This window comes from Bradysia coprophila, chromosome IV (genome assembly GCF_014529535.1).
Source record: "Bradysia coprophila strain Holo2 chromosome IV, BU_Bcop_v1, whole genome shotgun sequence".
Taxonomy (NCBI): Eukaryota; Metazoa; Arthropoda; class Insecta; order Diptera; family Sciaridae; genus Bradysia; species Bradysia coprophila.
The window spans coordinates 9,606,985-9,626,404 of NC_050738.1; the positions used below are offsets into that span (position 1 = coordinate 9,606,985).

The 19,420-nt window shown below is 36.7% G+C and overlaps 4 protein-coding genes across 4 annotated transcripts; all 4 read left to right on the top strand.

The window, feature by feature from the left end:
- The first annotated feature begins 1,689 nt into the window (after positions 1 to 1,689).
- On the top strand, positions 1,690 to 3,872 carry LOC119066077 (polycomb group protein Pc-like). The gene is made up of 2 exons (XM_037168346.1): positions 1,690 to 2,023; positions 2,200 to 3,872. The coding sequence occupies exons 1-2, from the start codon at positions 1,964 to 1,966 to the stop codon at positions 3,154 to 3,156; spliced, it is 1,017 nt and encodes a 338-aa protein (XP_037024241.1). The 5' UTR covers positions 1,690 to 1,963; the 3' UTR covers positions 3,157 to 3,872.
- A 2,357-nt stretch (positions 3,873 to 6,229) lies between these two features.
- On the top strand, positions 6,230 to 7,746 carry LOC119066079 (zinc finger protein 184-like). Its single transcript, XM_037168347.1, has 2 exons — positions 6,230 to 6,791; positions 7,041 to 7,746. Exons 1-2 carry the CDS (start codon positions 6,561 to 6,563, stop codon positions 7,641 to 7,643), a joined length of 834 nt encoding a protein of 277 aa, XP_037024242.1. The 5' UTR covers positions 6,230 to 6,560; the 3' UTR covers positions 7,644 to 7,746.
- A 3,673-nt stretch (positions 7,747 to 11,419) lies between these two features.
- Positions 11,420 to 12,298, top strand: LOC119066080 (ubiquitin-60S ribosomal protein L40). The gene is made up of 2 exons (XM_037168348.1): positions 11,420 to 11,520; positions 11,752 to 12,298. Exon 2 carries the CDS (start codon positions 11,770 to 11,772, stop codon positions 12,154 to 12,156), a length of 387 nt encoding a protein of 128 aa, XP_037024243.1. The 5' UTR covers positions 11,420 to 11,520; positions 11,752 to 11,769; the 3' UTR covers positions 12,157 to 12,298.
- Positions 12,299 to 17,206: 4,908 nt separating this feature from the next.
- On the top strand, positions 17,207 to 18,727 carry LOC119066082. Its single transcript, XM_037168351.1, has one exon. It carries the CDS (start codon positions 17,550 to 17,552, stop codon positions 18,354 to 18,356), a length of 807 nt encoding a protein of 268 aa, XP_037024246.1. The 5' UTR covers positions 17,207 to 17,549; the 3' UTR covers positions 18,357 to 18,727.
- Positions 18,728 to 19,420: the final 693 nt, after the last annotated feature.

Genomic DNA, 19,420 nt, shown 5'->3' on the forward strand with positions numbered 1-19,420 from the left:
GCAGCAAACGCTCCGCCTGTTCTGATGGCTCGTTTGGTAATATCTCGAGTAAACTTTGACCGAATTTCAATTTTTTTTTTTTGAAAGGTACTAACGAATATAAAGCAGCCGTACTACTTTCCACCTCCTAACAAAATGGCCGTCGGCCGCCATTTTGGATTTTTGTAAAATCAATATAAATCGGTGAAAATGATACTTACTTAATTTTAGGTCAATTCGGTGTTACATTTGAAAGCAACGTCGTACGGGGCTTCGTAATTGCGCTATGCGCAATTTTTAAGACGTACACATTTCATAAGAATTTTACTTTACCGACGTTTACGGGCGCAGTAGGCTTACGGTAAGAGTAGGGCGACGGACGAACTAGGGTCACGGACGCAATAGATGTACGGGTTTGTACGGGGCTCAGTCGCAGCAAACGCTCCGACTGTTCTGACGGCTCGTTTAATAACAGAGCTGTGCAAAATAGCATAGCAAATTCATATTGTTACAAAAACAAAATGTATCAAAGCCCCTAGCCGCCCCTAGCCTTGTAATAAAATATTTGGTGTGTTAAATGGTGATTCATATCATGAATCAACGCACTACGCATTTCAGGCGAAAGTGATCATAGTTGACAGCTGCCAAGCTTGAGGTGTGCTGCATGCTTAAATTATGCTAGGTGTTTTGATCATAGAGAATCATTTTAAAGCCGCGTATGCACCTCATACTTCTATTTGAAGGACCAACAATAAGACCAATCATAATGCTTTATGTCAGGTTTAGTCCTAGAATAAAAAGGAGTACATTTCATTGAAGAAGTGTTAAATCACGACAGAGTAAAGTTAACCAGGCAGGAGTGCTTGTTTGACTAAGGACCTGATTTTTTGCGAATAAAATTTTTCAATTTATGTCAGTGTTCATTTGAGTTCATTTTCATACAGTGTATTAGGTCCCTTATTTGACATTTCGAAAATGAACCTAAACCTATGAAATCTAAGTTTTATTCATGCAACTCAGCATGCTAATGTGCAAAATTTGCATACGGTGCAAAGGCACTTGTGTCTTAATTACAGCCTAATAGTCATTTATGACATCGAGTGCGAAGTACTTCATTAGGCTCTAGATGTGTAATTATGACACGAGGCCGCAGGCTGTGTGTCATAATACACATCGTGAGCCTAATCAAGTACTTCGCACCGAGATTCATATAACGTTTTATGTAACAAAGTGATCAAAAGTTCGCAGTTTTCGAACATTATGGTCTCGAGTTGCATAAATAACCAATTCGGAGAAGAAAAAATATTTGGATGAGTGCAACTCATAGTCGCGGACTGTAAACTTGTCCTTGTGAAAAACGTCATGTTAAAAAAGAAATTCTCGACAATTTATGTTTTGATATCGTAAAAAAGTATATATTTTTATGGTTGTTGGCGATAACGAATGTAAGGTTAGAAAATCACATTTTCTAAATTTCGTTGTTGACTTTCAAAACAAGAAACATTTGTAATGGCAAGTGGAATGAATAAAAATTCGACTCTACGATTAAATGTCTGAGATTAGAGAGAACCAACAGAAATCAACAACTGCATTTTTGAACTACGTGTACGAAAATTCAGTTTTGAATTTTGACCGGCTTAACTAGTCATGTAAAATTTGCAGTGTAATTGCTGCACAACGAAGTGTGTAAAACGTTTACAATGTCTGGGTTAAAATGTCAAAATAGCAGCCGCCGAGAATGTAGACAAACAAACAGACGAAAGGAACAAATAAAACAAAATGTCCAACAAAATATTTCCATAAACAGTCGAAAAATCGGTTTATTTTGTGCATGTTCAACTGAAAACAATACAGAGCGAAGTAAAAATAGTCGATTGAGTGAATTTCAGTGAAGCGATAGCGATTGACACAAAGAAAACTCGTCGTATTCAGTGTTTGCTAAAGAACCGGGAAAAAACATTGCAAAAACCACGGATTGCGCAAGATGGAAGGAAACGGTGGTGTCTATGCTGCGGAAAAAATCATTCAAAAACGTATCCGAAAGGTAAGTTTCCACTAAAAATGTCACACTATCGTAGTCGTCTGCTGTCTATTCTTTTAAAGAAGCTTCCCTTTTCGTCTGTTTCGTTGTTTGCAACACTCGTTCTGTTTGTTTTGTTCCTACTGATGTTGTTTCATTACTTAATGTGTCAAACTTATTTATCAAATAATGTTTTGCAGGGAAAAGTCGAATATCGCGTAAAATGGAAAGGATGGACACCGCGTTACAATACCTGGGAACCTGAAGAGAATATCCTCGACACTCGGCTCATTCAAATATTCGAACGATCGAATGCATCATCTCCGTTGAAGCGTGGACCCAAAAAGAAAGAACGACATTCCGAACCAGACCCAGAATCTGATGACGACACCGAAACGGTGGCCGACGATGACAACAAACCTGATGTTGCACAAGAAGTGGTCGTCAAGGCGGAGGAAAAGAAGGAGAGAAAAGAGTCTGCGAAAGAAATGAAAGCTGAAAAGAAAAAATCCAATGAGGAAGCGGAAAGTGTTGCAGACAAACCGTCGTCAAGCAAATCGAGTCACACGGGTCTGAGGGATTCTACCATGAATGTTGCAGTTACAATCCCACCGCTACTGATTGAAGGTGATACAAATTCTAGTAGCAGTGAAGACCAACCACTCCGGCTGAAAGAAGTCAGTGGCACTAAACGTAAGGCCGAAGTGCTGTCCAAAGAATCGGGAAAAATTGGAGTTACAATAAAAACGTCACCGGAAGCGCAACCTCCAACAAAACATATTTGTCTCGAAATAGCAACATCATCAGTCACTGCACCAGCCAAATCAGCTCCATTATCACCGGAAACTCCCGCTTCACATCCAGAGTCGGATACACCTCCTGAAGTACCTGCAGCGCCATCAGCCGAAGTTTTACCCGAAAATAAAGTACAACCGCACGACGAACAGCAGAAAGAATGTGAAAACGTCAACAATAATGTTCCCATGCACCCAGTTTCGCCAAGAGCACCGCCAAGATTATGGTTTCCCAGCGCTCGCGTCAGTGATCAAATTTTCATCACGGATGTGACGGTGAATTTAGAAACGGTGACAATTCGTGAGTGCAAAACGGAACGGGGTTTTTTTCGGGCACGGGACATGAAAAATGATTTATGTTGAAGATAGGAAGATGAGCATGATATATTGTCCATCCCGAAGTGTTGAACATTTGCCTAACGATTGAGTTTCCCTTGAAATGGCCGACTTTATTTTAGAAATTCTACTTAGCGTAAAACCATCAAATGTAATCTCCTGATGTCGTATTTACTTAACAGACTTCTTGTACAATTTTGTCTAAGTCAGAAGATGTACGTGGCTTTGAAGTGCTGCACTCGAAAAATGAAGAGAATTCGTTAATTTGTTTACCGTTTCCAACGTCTTGGATCACTGGCTAAGTTGCAAAGATTGTGTCACTTCAGGCTCGTAGCCAGAGGATATTTATTATCAAAACGCAACCAACAGTCTGTAATAATGACTGAGACCCGAAACGACTAATTAAAAAAAAGGGAATTATGGGACCTTTGGCATAGAAGGTAAAAACACATCCACTGACATTACGATGAAGTATTTTTACGTGCTTAGAAGACCTTATTTTTCATATTTCAATCACTAGTATCGACATTTGCGGTAAAACTTAAGTAATTGTTGAGACTCTGTTACTGTGACCGATGTAATTAAATGTCTTTTCTCCCGTGAACCCGCTAGTTCCAAAATAAATAGAAATGTCGCACGAAAAGTTGATCTTTCAACTTGTTATCCCTAGTGATGTGTCTGTGATCTCATAGCTTTCTTTATCACCCAAAAGTCCCCTTACTTATACTTTCAAATTATTTCTATTGACACAAAATGCCATTGTTGTAAAAAGTTCTGAAACTGACTGAATAGCTAGTTGGAAAGGCAAAGAGCCTGCCAAATTTTAAAAAATTGCATTAGTGCAAGCACTCTGAGCTTTTCATCTTCCCAAAGACTTCGAAAAGAGAAGCTGAAATTTTCTTTGTAATGAATTTAGTTTTAACGGACCTGTGCCGACTCGTCTACCAGTCTTACTATTATTATGTATATTTGGTGATTCTATTTATTAATTTAAAAATTAATTTATTAAGAGAAAGGATTATGTTCAATTTACAGTCACTTTTATGGTCTAAGTTATTCGAATAAACTTTTCTTTCCTTTGAAAAAAACACTTTCTCAAAAATAAAATTTGGAAATTAATTCCATGACAATGTAACGTAAGCATTCGTAGCATAGTAGAAATATTAATTAAAATGAAACCGAAAATCAAAACGTTTTTTTTACCAGTCTCCTGCAGTCCCCAAATTTTATTCCCAATTTAGCATGGAAATATGTAGAATTTCGACTGTGGCATGGCTTCAAGGATATCAAGGACTGTTCTCATCAATGTTTGAGAACGGATTTCAAAGATTCCCTAAATTCTCAAAGATTTACAAAATTTTCGGTCTTTTTAGGAAATCTTTTGAGAATCATTTCACAAATATTAGGCCTTGGTTCTCATTAAAAATTTTATTAGGAATTCGGAAACAATTTTTGGCCTCATGCGAAAGTTCAGAAAAATCGAGGCGAAATGGATCATTTTCTCAGGAGGCAGGCAGTAAACACTTTTAGTATTTCATGCGACAGCTCAAAACAGAGCATATTTTACGGAAAATCAGTAAAGTATCTACGTTTGATGCACAAACTTCAAAAATGAAAACTTTTAGATTAGTGTGTGTATACTGAACCTTGTGTATACGTAGCACTCATCATTACAGACCCACATGAATTCTGTAATTTTTCCAGATAATAGAAGAAACCCTGTTCTTAGTTTCAGTCATTTCATCCAATAATCCAATCTCCTTTTACCATCTAGACGATAATCTGGATCAATTTAGCGATTTTATGACATAAAAGGTAAGTAATGTAGGTTTAAGATTTTAGAGATTTTTACAGTAATTTCTAACGTCATCAAATTGTTAAAACATTTTTGGTAGTGGACTTGCGTCACGCCCGCTTACTAACGTGCGGACATGAAACGTTCGTCAATTCCTAACTTTCAAAACGTCAAATGAATTGCTCAGTATAATTATCAAATCTTGTATTTCTGTTATTTGAAATATGGGTTAGTCGCTTACTTTTATCATCTTTGTTGATAACAGATAAATGCAATTCTTAGAAAATTCACATTTGTATTTATTTCAGAAATTTGTACAACTTTTTTTTTTTAATTTTATGGAGTTTGTGTGAACTTAATTGACTTAATTCCTAAAATACACTCTGGTTGTGAGATTTACTTTTTTGCTTCTATAGTCACATTACGTCCTTGTTTAGAGATTTTTATTTTGCCGAGAGGGAGGTTTGTAGCCCGTGCTGCAGGCAAGAGCTATAATCGCTCGTGGCAAAATAAAAATTTCAAAAGAATATACTTTACGTGTTACGGCATGTTTCATTTTCATTTACATTGCCTAATCACGTGAAGTATTGTACTTACGAGGTTCCAAGTTGTTATTTGACAAGTGTGGAATACAGCCCTCCCCTTCGGGTCGGGCTGTAACACCCCACTTATCAAATACACAACTTGGAACTTCGTAAGTAATATACTATTACTTGCGCAAATAAAATTTTACAGGAACATTCCCACTGAATTAAAACGAGTAATTCAAACATTAAGAGCCATTTCGATGATAATGACCTTCATAGAGGTCGACTGATGAAGACTAGCCCTCTCTAGTCTTTGACTAGATTAGCACTAGATAGCACTTGAGGTCGAAACGGTATTTTTTGTCTGCAATTTCGCTGCACGCAAGGGAAGAGCGAAGAGCTCTGTTCGATTTTTCATTTTTTTCTCTCATGACTTAATTAGATTATTTTAATAGCTTCGCGCTGTGGATGAGTTGTACTGTTGCATACAGTACGTTGCTAAAGCGTAACGTAAAAATACTGGGCGCTGCCACTTCCAAATGATGAGCTTTTGGAGAATATTCCAAATAAAAATCATTCTCTCGCTACCTCTTCTAACAATTTTTAACTTTCCCGAATATCATTTAAATCGGTTCTGAAGAATTTTGGAAATATATACTTACCCATCGCGATTAATTTGCATTGCTTCTTTTACTTAGCATTGTAAATCGTTCGTCGTGATGGTGGGAGGATTTTGTATTAAAATGTGGTGGCTCAAATACATCCAAAAAAAATGTAAACTTTTTGACAGTACAATTTTCTTGACATTTTTCTGTCGTCGCGTCTGAACCTTTAACAAAAATATAATTCCAGCCGATCAACAATAATTTTCGTAAAATTGTGAATTTAAAGTAACCATCACGACAGTACCGTAGATAACAAATCAACATCAGCACCACCATCAAGGGATCAATGTCGAATTCCTAAATGAAAACTGGGTGCCAGATCGGATGGAACACGCATTGTTGTTGTTGACTATTACGGAACGGAAAAGGCTTTGTTTCGTCGATAAGAATATCGCTAATTAGTTTAACAAAGTGCGGTGCATTCCAAATTATTTAGCATTTTTTATGAATAATACCCCGAATTTGGTGGGCATATTCGATTTGATGGCCGGGTTTGGTGATTTCTCGAACCAGGTAAAACTGGAACCGGATTTTATCAATCAAGTCAAATTGGATCCCAATTTTATGAATCAAGTGAAATTGGAGCCCGACTTTATAAATCAAGTGAAATTGGAGCCAGAGCTGCAACATCAACCACATCCACAGGATCATCATCATCCACATAATCACCAACAAGTGAGTCATAAAATGTACAGCGAAATTTTTCGAAAATTCTTATGCAAACGGCAGTGAAATACTAACGAACGAAATTGCCAATTGTCAGTAGAGTTTCGCACGTAGTCTCTTGCAACACTCAGATTAAGTCAAATTGGTGTAATCGATTGTTTAGTGACTTGACGTTTAAAACCTCTTTGCGGCACTTGCGTTGTTCCTCCTTATGTTGTACGTTTGCTTTAATGGATTTTAATTTTGGTTATTTTACAGCAACAACACCAACTTCAACAACAGGATTTGCAACAGACAACATTGCAGCTACCACAATTACCACAATTACAGCCACAACCACAACAGCAACAACAACAACAACAGTCTCAGGTTCAACCACATTTACAGCAACCGCCGCTACCGCACGACGACAAACCGTACAAATGTCAGACCTGCCACAAAGGATTTCATCAGATGTCCGGCCTGAAGATCCATTCGAATGTACATAATTCCGATCGTCCGTTCAAATGCACCATGTGCGAGAAGACGTTTACGCAACTGTCGAACTTAAAAAATCACATGAATGTGCACAACGGAGGCGACAAGCCTTACAAATGTGATCTATGTGGGAAGGGATTCAATCAAGTTAGTAGTATGCGATCGCACCGTAATAGTCACACCGGTGAAAAAAGACACAAGTGTACGATATGTGACAAGACGTACACACAATCGGGCAGCTTAAAAGTACATATGAATATTCACAGTGGCTTTAAGCCGTACAAATGTGTGATTTGCGAAAAGGAATTCCATGATCCGTCGAATTTCCGGAAGCACAAGGCAAAAACCCATTCGAATCATTTTACGCCACCGGCCGCTCAATAGTTAAAGATTTTTTGTTTATTTGGATATTTTCCATAAATTTTTTTTTCTTGTTTTTCTTTTGGATTTTTATTTACTTTTTACCAAATTTATACAAATTTTATGAGGAGAAGAAAAACGTGACCAATTGTGTTATGTTGGTTGTAAAATGTAAACTAAAATCAGTTTAGTGAGCTTATTATATATCTAAATAATAAATTGGAGGAACGTTGTTTTAAATGAGATGAGAAACTGTCTTTCGGATAGATCCGAAGTAAATGTGCATTTTAGGATGAATAAATAATTAAAAAATTTGTAAAATATCAACGGTCTTTGCTTACTTTTGCCCGCCGATAAAGATAAGAAGACGCAGTCAACGTTCTGAAGACAGCATAATCGCATAATCAAGGTAAATATATACACTGAAGGTAACGCAATCCACAAGACCACACGGATCCAAAGTTTCGGGTGAATAATAATGTTTATAATGTTGGACACAAGACAAATTCCACTTTGTTAGGTTGCAACACATGCCAACACTCAATACTAAACAACGAAGTTCCAACAACATGATCATTGATCATGCCAAATGTCACGGATGCAACATAACAAATCTTATATTCACCCGAAACTTTGGATCCGTATTTCTTGCTATTCCATATGAGGGTCTGCGTTACCTTCAGTATGTATATTTACCTTGAGCATAATGGAACGTCGGAAATTTTCAGCACTATCTATCCAACACTATTTGTTCTTAGTAATTATACGTAGAGAGGAAATTTCGAACAAAATTACTTAAGAGGTCCCAACAGAAAAATGCGAAATGTTTATTTGTCTGTGTTTACCCACTTAATTAAGTGGGCAAATTGAACTATCAAAATGTACACACATTTTATCGTACGAAATACCAGTATACAGTGTTAAAAGAGAGTGGAAATTTTGACATGATATCGAGATCAGTTAAATTAACCGGTATTTTTCCCCTGTTTTTACGCTCTTTTAACACTGTATAGTCTGTTTAAAGAGCGAAATAAAAGCATGAGTGTCGTATTAAACTGACCAGTTAAAGCTTGCTAGAGGTGTAGCTGTCAAAGTTGTTGTTGTAAACATTTCCTCGCCGATTTCAATTTTGTGCTGTTTTATTTGAAGTGATCTCAACTCACAAAACTGGTCTCTCTGTCGATTTAAACAGTTTATACAGAGAGAGTAGAAATTTTGACATATCGAGCTCAGTTAAATTAACTGGTTTTTTCCACTGTTTTACGCTCTTTTAACACTTTATTAGGTGTTATGATCGGAGAGCAGGGCCTATTTTTGAGAATTTGATTCCTAAAAATTCTTAAAATTCTTAAAATTCTTTAAATTCCTAAAAAATTCCAAAAATTCCTTAAATTCCTAAAAATTCTTTAAATTCCCAAAATTCCTAAAATTTAGAAAAACTGAGAAAAGACGTTTTATTTTCTGGATTTCTAATTAAACGTCTTCGAAAATTTAAAAAAATTAAATGAAAACAACATTTCAAATGAAATTTACTCAGATCATTTAAATTTTTTTGGTGGAACGTATTCAAATTTCGATTTTACGTCGTTTTCCAACGATTAATAATAGACTGTTAACTGGGAACTATAAAAAAATAAAGACGAATATTTTAAGATTATTATTTCGATTATACCTCAGAGTTCAATATAATTCAACAATAACCAAGACGTTCACGATAAAAAAAATTCTTTGAAACCCAAAAAATTGCGAATTCATCGAAAACAAGACAAATGTTTACTCTGTTTTATGCTAGGCGTTCACAATAAAAAGAGAAACTAATTGTAAAGGCGCTGAAAACAACAGTCGTCACTAATCTAAATTTCATTATCCCGATTTTAAAATTGTTACGAAAAAACGGTATTGCACTTTGTAGTATGAAAATTTCTTCCAGAATTTTTTAAAGTGCCAAAATTTCTTTGATACACTGTCCCGTTCCAGTACTCCACTTAGAGTACCACTCATGCTTGAAGTGCGTTGTTTCAACCCAAAAACAGCGAAATCTTCTCAAAAAAGGAAGAGAAATTGAAAAATATCTTTCCTAAGAACTACAAGCGAAGTGAGCATTCATTTTTGTATCAGTTTCTAATCTAATTTAAAGTAATTAATATATTTATCACGGTAGTGCATTTATATCGATATTTAAAAGAAAGGAAGTGTTACTTGAAGTATCAAAAAATATTTCGTTTACAAAAACCGTTTCAATTTGATAGGTTTTTGTAACCTTTCGTGAATGACCAACGCACTTCAAGCAAAAGTGATCATAGTCGACAGCTGCCAAATATAGTACTATTTTCCATACAATTGTTTTTTACCGTGTTCCACAGATGTCTGACAAACTGCCAAGCTTCAGTACCATATTTAGAGTACCACTCATGCTTGAAGTGCGTCCAAAAAAATAACGATAACAAAAACGTAATGAAAGAACCATTGTTTAAGGATGACGACCGGGCCTCACTATCTCAGTCGACCTTATACAATTATTTGTATATTAATACAAATGTGCCTATATAGTAGCTGATTTCGATGCAACAGCGGCATTAAATTGTAGGATGGCAGAAAAAGACAGAAGACCGAAAGCTAACTCGAAGGCAAAATCGCAAGAGTGGTTCAAAGGAGTGTTTAAAAAAGCATATCTACGTAAAACCATCGAACGTCAATCAAGAATTCAATTTTAACTTTCAAAACAAATATTGTATCTACATTTCAGTCAGTTCAACTTTTTTTCGCTGAAGTAACTACCGTTTTTATTCATGCCACGTCACAGACCTAGAATAATAGTATATTACCACATAAATTGGTCATGAGCATCATTATCTCATGTTATACTTATAAGAGCGGAATCCAAACAAAGTTCTTCTATATTAACCTGATTTACAGTGCATTTGAAGTATGAACTTTATTAAATAACGAAATAATAAATTCCAAGAATTACCAAAAATTCCAAAAAAAATCCTTAAGAAATTCCTAAAATTCCATAAATTCCTAAAAAATTCCTAAAATTCCTGAAAAATTCCAAAAATTCCAAAAACACATTCTCAAAAATAGGCCCTGTGGAGAGAGATGACAAAATACCAGTTTAAGTATACAGTGCTCAAAGAGCGTAAAAGAGAGAAAAATTAACTGGTTCCGTTGGGTGATACGTCAAAATTTGTATGTAAAGGTCCAGTTAACTAGGAAAAAACCAGTTAATTTAACTGAGCTCGATGGGTGAACACTCTTTTTGACATTCTCTTTGAACACTATATAGTTTCCACTTAAAAAGAGCACCCCGTTTAGCCTCCGTCTACATGACAGTTGTAAAATAGAACAAAAGAACTGCGTGACGCAAACGGAGTGGAAATTGAATTTTTACTTTCTATGAACGAAACATCTTTTGGGGTTAGCTTTGTGAAATTGACAACTCATTTGACACTTTTTGAGAGAAGAAACCGCTATTTGACACTGATCTATTACTTGTGAATCATGTGCAGTCAGAGAAATGATATTGGTTTGCAGCTGTTGTTATCATGTCTTTGTGTGCGGTTCAAAGATTATAATTTCTCTGCTTCAGTCCCACAAATTAATCAGATGCAAACGAGACTAAACTTAAATATATAGATTGGACTGGCCCGTTTTACAAAGCATATTGTCATTCGAATGTGAACAATTTTTCATGCAAAAGCACAAAAATATAACAAATGAACATTGTAATGATAACTCACGTCGTTTCATCACATCTCTGTAGATGAACCGAATGAATGGAAAAAGTGAACGAAGTGAACCGATAAGCTGAAATGAAAGGAAACGCGGAACTGTCAAATTCCGTCTCCATTTTTCATTCTTTTTCATCTGAAAGTTGGGTATAAACCACGTTTCAAGAGAGGTAAGAGCAAAAATTCAATATTTTGGGTATTAATGGTAGAAGTGGACCAGTGTACTTGTCGACAGATCTAAGACCATCGACTGGATCAATCGAAAACGTTGAAATTTATGGCGGGGGAGCTTAAATAAGCGCTGTAGCATTTGTTTCAAGTTTATGTGTTGTACCATAACCTCATTACTTACGAACATTGACATGATTCCGGTCTAATGAAATGTTTTGTTTTGGTTGTAGGCAAAAAAACCAACGAAAATGCAGATATTTGTAAAAACTTTGACCGGTAAGACCATCACACTTGAGGTCGAGCCGAGTGACACAATCGAAAATGTCAAAGCGAAAATCCAAGACAAAGAGGGTATTCCACCAGATCAGCAACGTCTAATTTTTGCTGGCAAACAATTGGAAGATGGACGTACATTGTCCGACTACAACATCCAAAAGGAATCAACACTCCATTTGGTGTTACGTCTACGTGGTGGTATCATCGAACCATCATTGCGTATTTTGGCACAAAAGTACAATTGCGACAAAATGATTTGCCGTAAATGCTATGCCCGTTTGCATCCGAGAGCAACCAATTGCCGTAAGAAGAAGTGCGGCCACACCAACAATTTGCGCCCAAAGAAGAAGTTGAAGTAGACGATCGTATTTTGTGCTGTATGTCTGGCGGAAAACAAAGTTTGGATTCGTCCACTGTTGTTATCATTTTGAATATCGAAATTGTGTGAATCATTCAATGGGTACAGCTTGAATAAACTTCGTTTTCTGATATTGGACAAGATGTTGCGTTTCAATTTAGACGGCGATCGAATTACCATCGAAGACATGAACATAGAATCCCTTCGTCACGGTATGTATCAAGCGGATGTGTAAGTAGTTTGGCCTTTTTAAACAGCACAGCCAAGAATTTAGTTTAAATTTGGTTAGTTCTCAGTAACTGTTCGAAACAGCTTGAGTTAGTAGCGAGCAGATCCGATACATTAGTACCTAATTAGACGTAAACAGTTGATGTATGCAGCAGGAAGGCATATCCGACACTTCCAAAACTGTTTTTGTCTTTGAACGTCTCAATCAATCGTCTCTAGCAAAAATATCCAGATTTCATTTTTGTAGTTTTCTAGTTTTGGAAACAACCAACTAGGAGACCTTCTACGCACTGAAAATTTAGGATCAGCTGCAGGAAAATGTTTTGAGATTTGTTTTGCGGCAACAATTCTTTTGTGCATTAAGATCGTTTATGAATATGACAAAATATTCCAGCTGACGAAACAACGCCATAAGTTCCATCCTCGCTTATATTTCTTAGTACTTGAAGCTCTAGAATTGCCAGCAACGAGCACATTACACACAATATTCACATAATTCTAGTTTGTGGCTTAATGAAACATCGAATCAAAAACGTTTTCGAGTACTATACTGTCCGTATCAGATGCAAATTCTAAGACTCAGTTTTGATTAAAGAATGGAATAAGATGTCCTATGTTCTATACACCAAGTCAGGCTTTAGATGGGAAAGCTTTTTGCTCCAATTCCAACGAATTAAAACAGTTGGATGGAGTTGAGATCATTGAGATGTAAGTTTTTGCAAATGAAAAGGTTATAGGTTTCTTCCAAGGCCATTCAAAATGTCAATCGTCATCCACAGAGAAGCCGACACAACCTCACTTTGAAGTTTTAATGAACAAATTTGTTTAAGTTGAGGTTTTGTTCAAAGTTCTGAAAGAACCTTGGTTTTGTTTGCTTCTTTGGATGACGGTCGGTTGTTTTCGGCCTGTCAAAATTCGTTTTTACCGTACAATGGAAGAAACCTATATGGTCAGCAATATTGCAACAATGTTCTTACAACGATTCAGCCCAAAGCCGTTCTCATTCGTCACGATAATCTGTCCATATTATGTCACTACAAAATTTACCATATGACCAATGCCCATTGGGCATATCTATCTCAAAGTAGGTCCCTCTTCAATCGTACCCATGTCCTTAACATTCATACACGAAGCTTATGAACAACACATTTACATACCGAATCTACTACTTCTTCTAAACCATTTCAAGGAATTAATGCAATAGTCAAATATCTATATATAAAATTAGAGTTTTCGTGTTAATTTGCTTTTCCGAGGCGTGGCCGAGATCCATAGATTCACGAAAATGAGACTTTTCATTGAAAAACTGAGTTTTGTAATAGAATAGACGCCCTCAGCATAAACAAACAGTCTGAAACATGAAAATTACGGTTCTCGAAGCATTTAGCATGTAAACGACTAATTCATTAGTCACATATAAAACCACAGAGCCTCGAGTTATTCTTATGTCTGTCGCTTCTGTCGATTTCCTTTTTTACTCCTCCTTCCCATTTCCCGATTTTTTTGTTTTATAACAATGCTGCTTTGTTACCATTCGTTATCAAAGCATATGAGTAGCCTTCTGACTTGCCTTAGTCGGAGAGTGAATGTGCTTTTGGAGAAGAACCTAAAACTTTGAAATATTTTTTCTGCTTTCGTTGAAGACACGGCAGAGTAAAAGTAACCCAGGCAGGAGTGCTTGTTTGACTAGGGACCTGAATAATCTAGTAGCTGTATGTTTTTTGCGAATTAAATTTTTCAACTTATGTCAGTGTTCATTTGAGTTCATTTTCATACAGTGTATTAGGTCTCTCATTTGACGTTTCAATAATGAACCGCTCCTGCCAGGTTTACTTTTACTCTGCCGTGTTGAAGAGTAATTTTAGAGTTTTCAGGTAACTTATTGAAAGTCATGATCTTCACAAGGTTTCACCACAAGTCTGGCCTTACTGATAACATTATTTTAACAATAAGTATGATTAAAACCGTAATCGCTTTCAACCACACAACGCTTGCAACCACTAATATAAATAAACCATACTAGCTGTGACCACATTAGGAGGGCACAAAACAGGTCAATAAAAATACTTTTTTTCTTCAAAATAAAAATTTCACCTAATCACTTGTAGCAAAACCACACAAATCTGAAACAATTAAGATTATTATTTTTCACTTACAAGTCATTAAAAGTCAACAACCACATCTGGTTAACTTATGCGAATTTTTAATCTATGAATAACCCCATTAACCCCATAAGTTGCAAAGCGCAGATTCTTGCAGATGTTACACTTTTAATAAACAAACAAATAAAACTTCATAAAATGAATAGATCGGTTCAAAATTAACTATTTTTTTTTGCAATTTTCGGAAATAAGTCTGAAGCGAAGTTTATTTCAACACTAGGGCTGGAATGTGAATGTTGTCCCGATAAAGTTTCTTTTCGTAGGAAAAATAAAAAACCAAGCTCAATGCACGGAAAGGTTAGTTTTTCGTCTAATCACAAGCATCAAAAAATTGCTATTAAGAATCGCATACACTCCAACCACACGTGTTATCAATCTTTTGCTTAGTCCACTTTGCTCTACATATTCCTATTTTATGACTCAGGTACCGAAACTGACTTTGACCTCACTCAAAAGCTGACTTTGACCTCACTCAAAAGCTGACTTTGACCTCACTCAAAAGCTGACTTTGACCTCACTGAAATAGAGGACTGAGCCGATCAAAGTTGGCTATTCTTTTTCATACTACGGCTATTAAAAAATTGAAATGAGTGATGTCAAAGTCAGCTTCGGTGATTGACAGTGCTTTGCTCAGATACAAGTGAAACTTCCGCTATTGTATGGAACAAAGTGGACTAATAAAATAAGAGATTGACAACACGGCACTTTTAGGTAGTTTTCTTTTAAAAGATTTTATTCTTTAACGAAGTTTCGACTGGAACAGAGCTTTAAATTGAAAATCAGATTTACGATCAGGTTCCTTAACTTAAATCTTTATCTTGAGCTGCTAAAATTGTATCGAAAAACTAGAAAGTAGTTCAAATCTAGTAGTCCACTATAGAACTTTTAAAAATGAACCACCCTAAGACGGTGATACTGGTCGAGATAAGAAAATTATCATCCGATGGCGTAATTTAAAAACGGTATAAAATGACTGATCCGAATGTATGTTCATTCAATCATATTCAAAGTTTTCTTGAAAAACCAACAAATTTTAAGTGATAATAAGAGTGAAGATGAAATTCATTGTGGTCCTACTTTTACTTGCAACGTTATTCTGCTACGTTGCTAACGTAAGCGCAACATTCTGCGCTCTCTGCAAAAATGGTTTTACCGTTGGAACTTGTGAATGCCGTAGTGGAGATAGTCCTAAAGTCAAGGAGCATGGCTGGTGCTGTCCGACTTGATAAGTTGTGACTACTCTGAAGAGACATTAATACTGGATGCATAATGTTAGAATGTGAAACCTATTTTGTAAAATAAAATTGTCTTTTGTACAGTGAACACATTTTTTTAAAAAATCCGTTTGCATGATAATGTCGTATGCTGGGGTCCATGGATTATTTTGAAGTAAGTACCCCCTCGGTCAAATATGTAAGGAATGTTGTCGTTGAAACGTGAAGTATATTTACCTTTACACTGATGGCAAGTATATCGACATATAATAGGAGAGTTATTGAATTTGTACTAATCTGATTGGATCTAAATAAGATTTGTGACTAATTGATTCACACTCAACTCAAATAACATCTTTCTCTTCAATTGTTTTAAATTTCATGGAAGACGTGGGCTTGAGCAATTTTCACGTTATTTTCGCGAGAAGCAAAGATAAATTGACAATTTCAGTTTCCCATTTGTAAATGCTTCTCGCTCGGATAGAACAGACTTCTCAAACAGAATTGCTGCTTGGGATATGTATATAATAATAATATTATATTATAATATTCTCCGTTCTAAAAATGCTAAATGAACAGGGCGGGTCGATTTTACCAACTTTATAAATTCCACATCCAGTGCTTCAGTAGCTGGAAGAAACTAGACTTGTGGCATCATTACTGCGAAGTGACTTTTTATGCACACGATGTGGAGGCCATAATTTGGCACTGACGTTCTTACAACGATACAGAGTTGTTCTCGAAAATATTCCCTGTATGCGTTGAGGGAAAATTTGCTTACCCACGAGAGTTTGCATTCAGAGCCGTCGGTCCTGGTGGGTAAGCAAATTTTCTCGCAGGTACCTAACATACGATTGAACATTTCTTCTTTCTTTGTAAAATCAACGGCTTTTCTTTGCCTTTTCCACAATATGATGTCGGTGGGATCGACTCCGCCTGTGGGATGCGTCACAGCGCGCCAAATCGACAGTCCGAACGGTAAGAGTAATAACATTGTAAGCACGTCTTTGCTTAGTTAGTTCTGACTGTTCTAGAATTCATGAGACAGTTCATAGATTTGGAAAAGGTTCGTCTCCAGCAACAGCATGAGTTATAACTAGGATCCAGTGTTTTCGAGACCACAACACGTAACAACAGCAGCAACAGTAGTGTATGTAACGGTATTTTTTGTATGTTTTTTGTTGGTGCTTTTTTCGAACCAGACAAAACAGGTTAATTTATTACATTATATGGATTAGAATACCGTTATAAGCAATGACATAATTGTAATAATGTAGACACTGCACACGCTTATCTATTCAAACGAAACCTTTGGGACTTGTTAATCACGTTTCTTTTATAGTCTAGAACTTACCAATGGTTCTCTGCATAGCATTACCTTGCGTATGAGTATGAGTGAGAGAGACGGATCTGTGAATTAAATCAGTCAACGTTGCTTTATTGCATTAGTCGTACACACACGATTGAGTCAAGTTTGTTATATAATTCATGTACACAGATGATCGTTCTCTCAGTCCGTAACATTTGTCTATCGTATCAACATCGCCGAATAAATTAGTTTTACACTGTGCCAGAGCTGTTATTGTTTACACGGTCGTTCGAGTCATCAGAAGGAATCTGGATTAAACTTCATAGGTTATGGGCCCAGAACACCCGGAAAATTAATTCGAAGTCATTTTCATTGCCGGCGTGCATTTACGAACAAAGAAAGTCTTCAAGGTTGCGGCGGTACGTTCGAGAACTTTCTGTTTGGAAATTTACGAACAAAGAAAGTCTTCAAGGTTGCGGGTATGATCAGCAAAGCCGATCGTTTCTCGAAGCTGAAAGGCCGGGAAAATTATGATACCTGGAAGATTTCGGCGAAATCGTACTTGGTGATTAAGAAGGCATGGTCATGTGTGGAAAACGGACTGACGAGCGAGGCTACAAGTGTGCAGAAGGAAGCAGATCAAATGGCTTGGTCACAGATCATTTTGCTGATCGATGAATCAGTCTATTCGTATATTGCTGAAACGAAAACGGCGAAGGAAGCCTGGGACGCTCTACAGTCAGCATTCGAAGACAGTGGTTTGTGTAGAAAAGTGAGCCTGCTGAAGCAACTTGTACAGTTGAAATTGTCAGATTGCACGTCGATCGAGGATTTTGTAAATCGTGTGGTAATGACGTCGCTAAAGGTGAAGAAGACGGGACTTAACCTGGATGATGAAATCGTTGCATCACTGATGTTGGCTGGCTTACCTGGTGAATTCAATCCACTGGTCATGGCCTACGAGAATTCGTCGGAAAAGCTTACTACCGAAGGAGTGAAGACACTTTTGCTACAAGAAACTAGATTCAACACCGACGATGAAACCAGTGAAGCTCTGTACACTAAGTCAACGAAAAGACGGACGGAAAATTTTCGATGCCATTGCTGTGGTGAAATCGGCCATTTCGCAAAGTATTGTCCTGAGAAAACCAACGGTGAACGCAAGAAAAAAGATTCTGGAAGTTTTCTAATCATGCGACAAGGTGACGAGGCTAACGGTGCGAAAGTTGAACGCAGAAACGAAGAATCCAGAAGTTTATCGACCGTAGTACGAGGCAATCCTCTTTAACGGTGAATCGGTTTTTGTTGAGGTGAATGGAGCAGTGAATTGGTTGCTCAGGTGTTTTTGGAGGCTTTGCAGTGAATTGGTTGCAAGGCAATGTTTTTTTTGTTTCATATCCAGCAGTGAATTGGTTGAGGGATTTTGTTTTATATCCAGCAGTGAATTAGTTGCAGGATTTTTTTAAAATGTTTTTCCAACGTTAACAGATAGTGGGGCTGTGAATTAAATCTGTCAACGTTGCATTATTGCATTAGTCGTACACACACGATTGAGTCAAGTTTGTTATATAATTCATGTACACAGGATCATTGGATTTGATATTTTTGGAAACGATCTACTTTTACTGACGAAAGACTTAAAAATCGCACCCGCTTTCGGGTAAATTTTTCTCCATGGGGTTCTACAGCTGTGACAGTCATTCTAGATAGCCTGGAGGCGGAGTTATCTAAAATAGGTGCGATTTTCAATTCTTTTCTGTCAGCAATTTTTCGTCACTGATTTGAGAAATAGTTATTTATGCAACAGAGAACTAATAGTACATTACGTCAGAGGTTTTAAATTTTTAAATAATGAGCCGTGACGTTATGGGCCGACCCGAAGGGTCCACTCGCCAAAATAAAAATTGGGAACCTCGTACGTACAGTGTATTAAATGACTAGTCGATGTAAATACATATTTCATATAACCGAAGTGCCGTATCAAACTTCTCCCTCGTAAGTAAGCAAATTTTCCCGCATGTACCTAACACATTTCTAACATTTCTTCCTTCTTTGTAATCTATTGGTTTTCTCTGCCTTTTCCACAGACGTCAACCCTTCCGAAATGATGTCGTCGAATGGACCGCCTGCGCCTGTGGAATGCGTCAATCCGAACGGTAAGAGTAATAACATAATGTAAGTACGTATTTGCTTAGTTAGTTCCGATTTTTCTAGAATTCATACTGCGTTTCACAGAACTGGAGAAGATTCGACTTCAAATGCAACGACAGGAGCATCGACAGATGAGATGTTTTTTTATTGCTACTGTAATTATAATTTTTTTTTGTTTTTTGCTGGGGTTTTTATTCAACC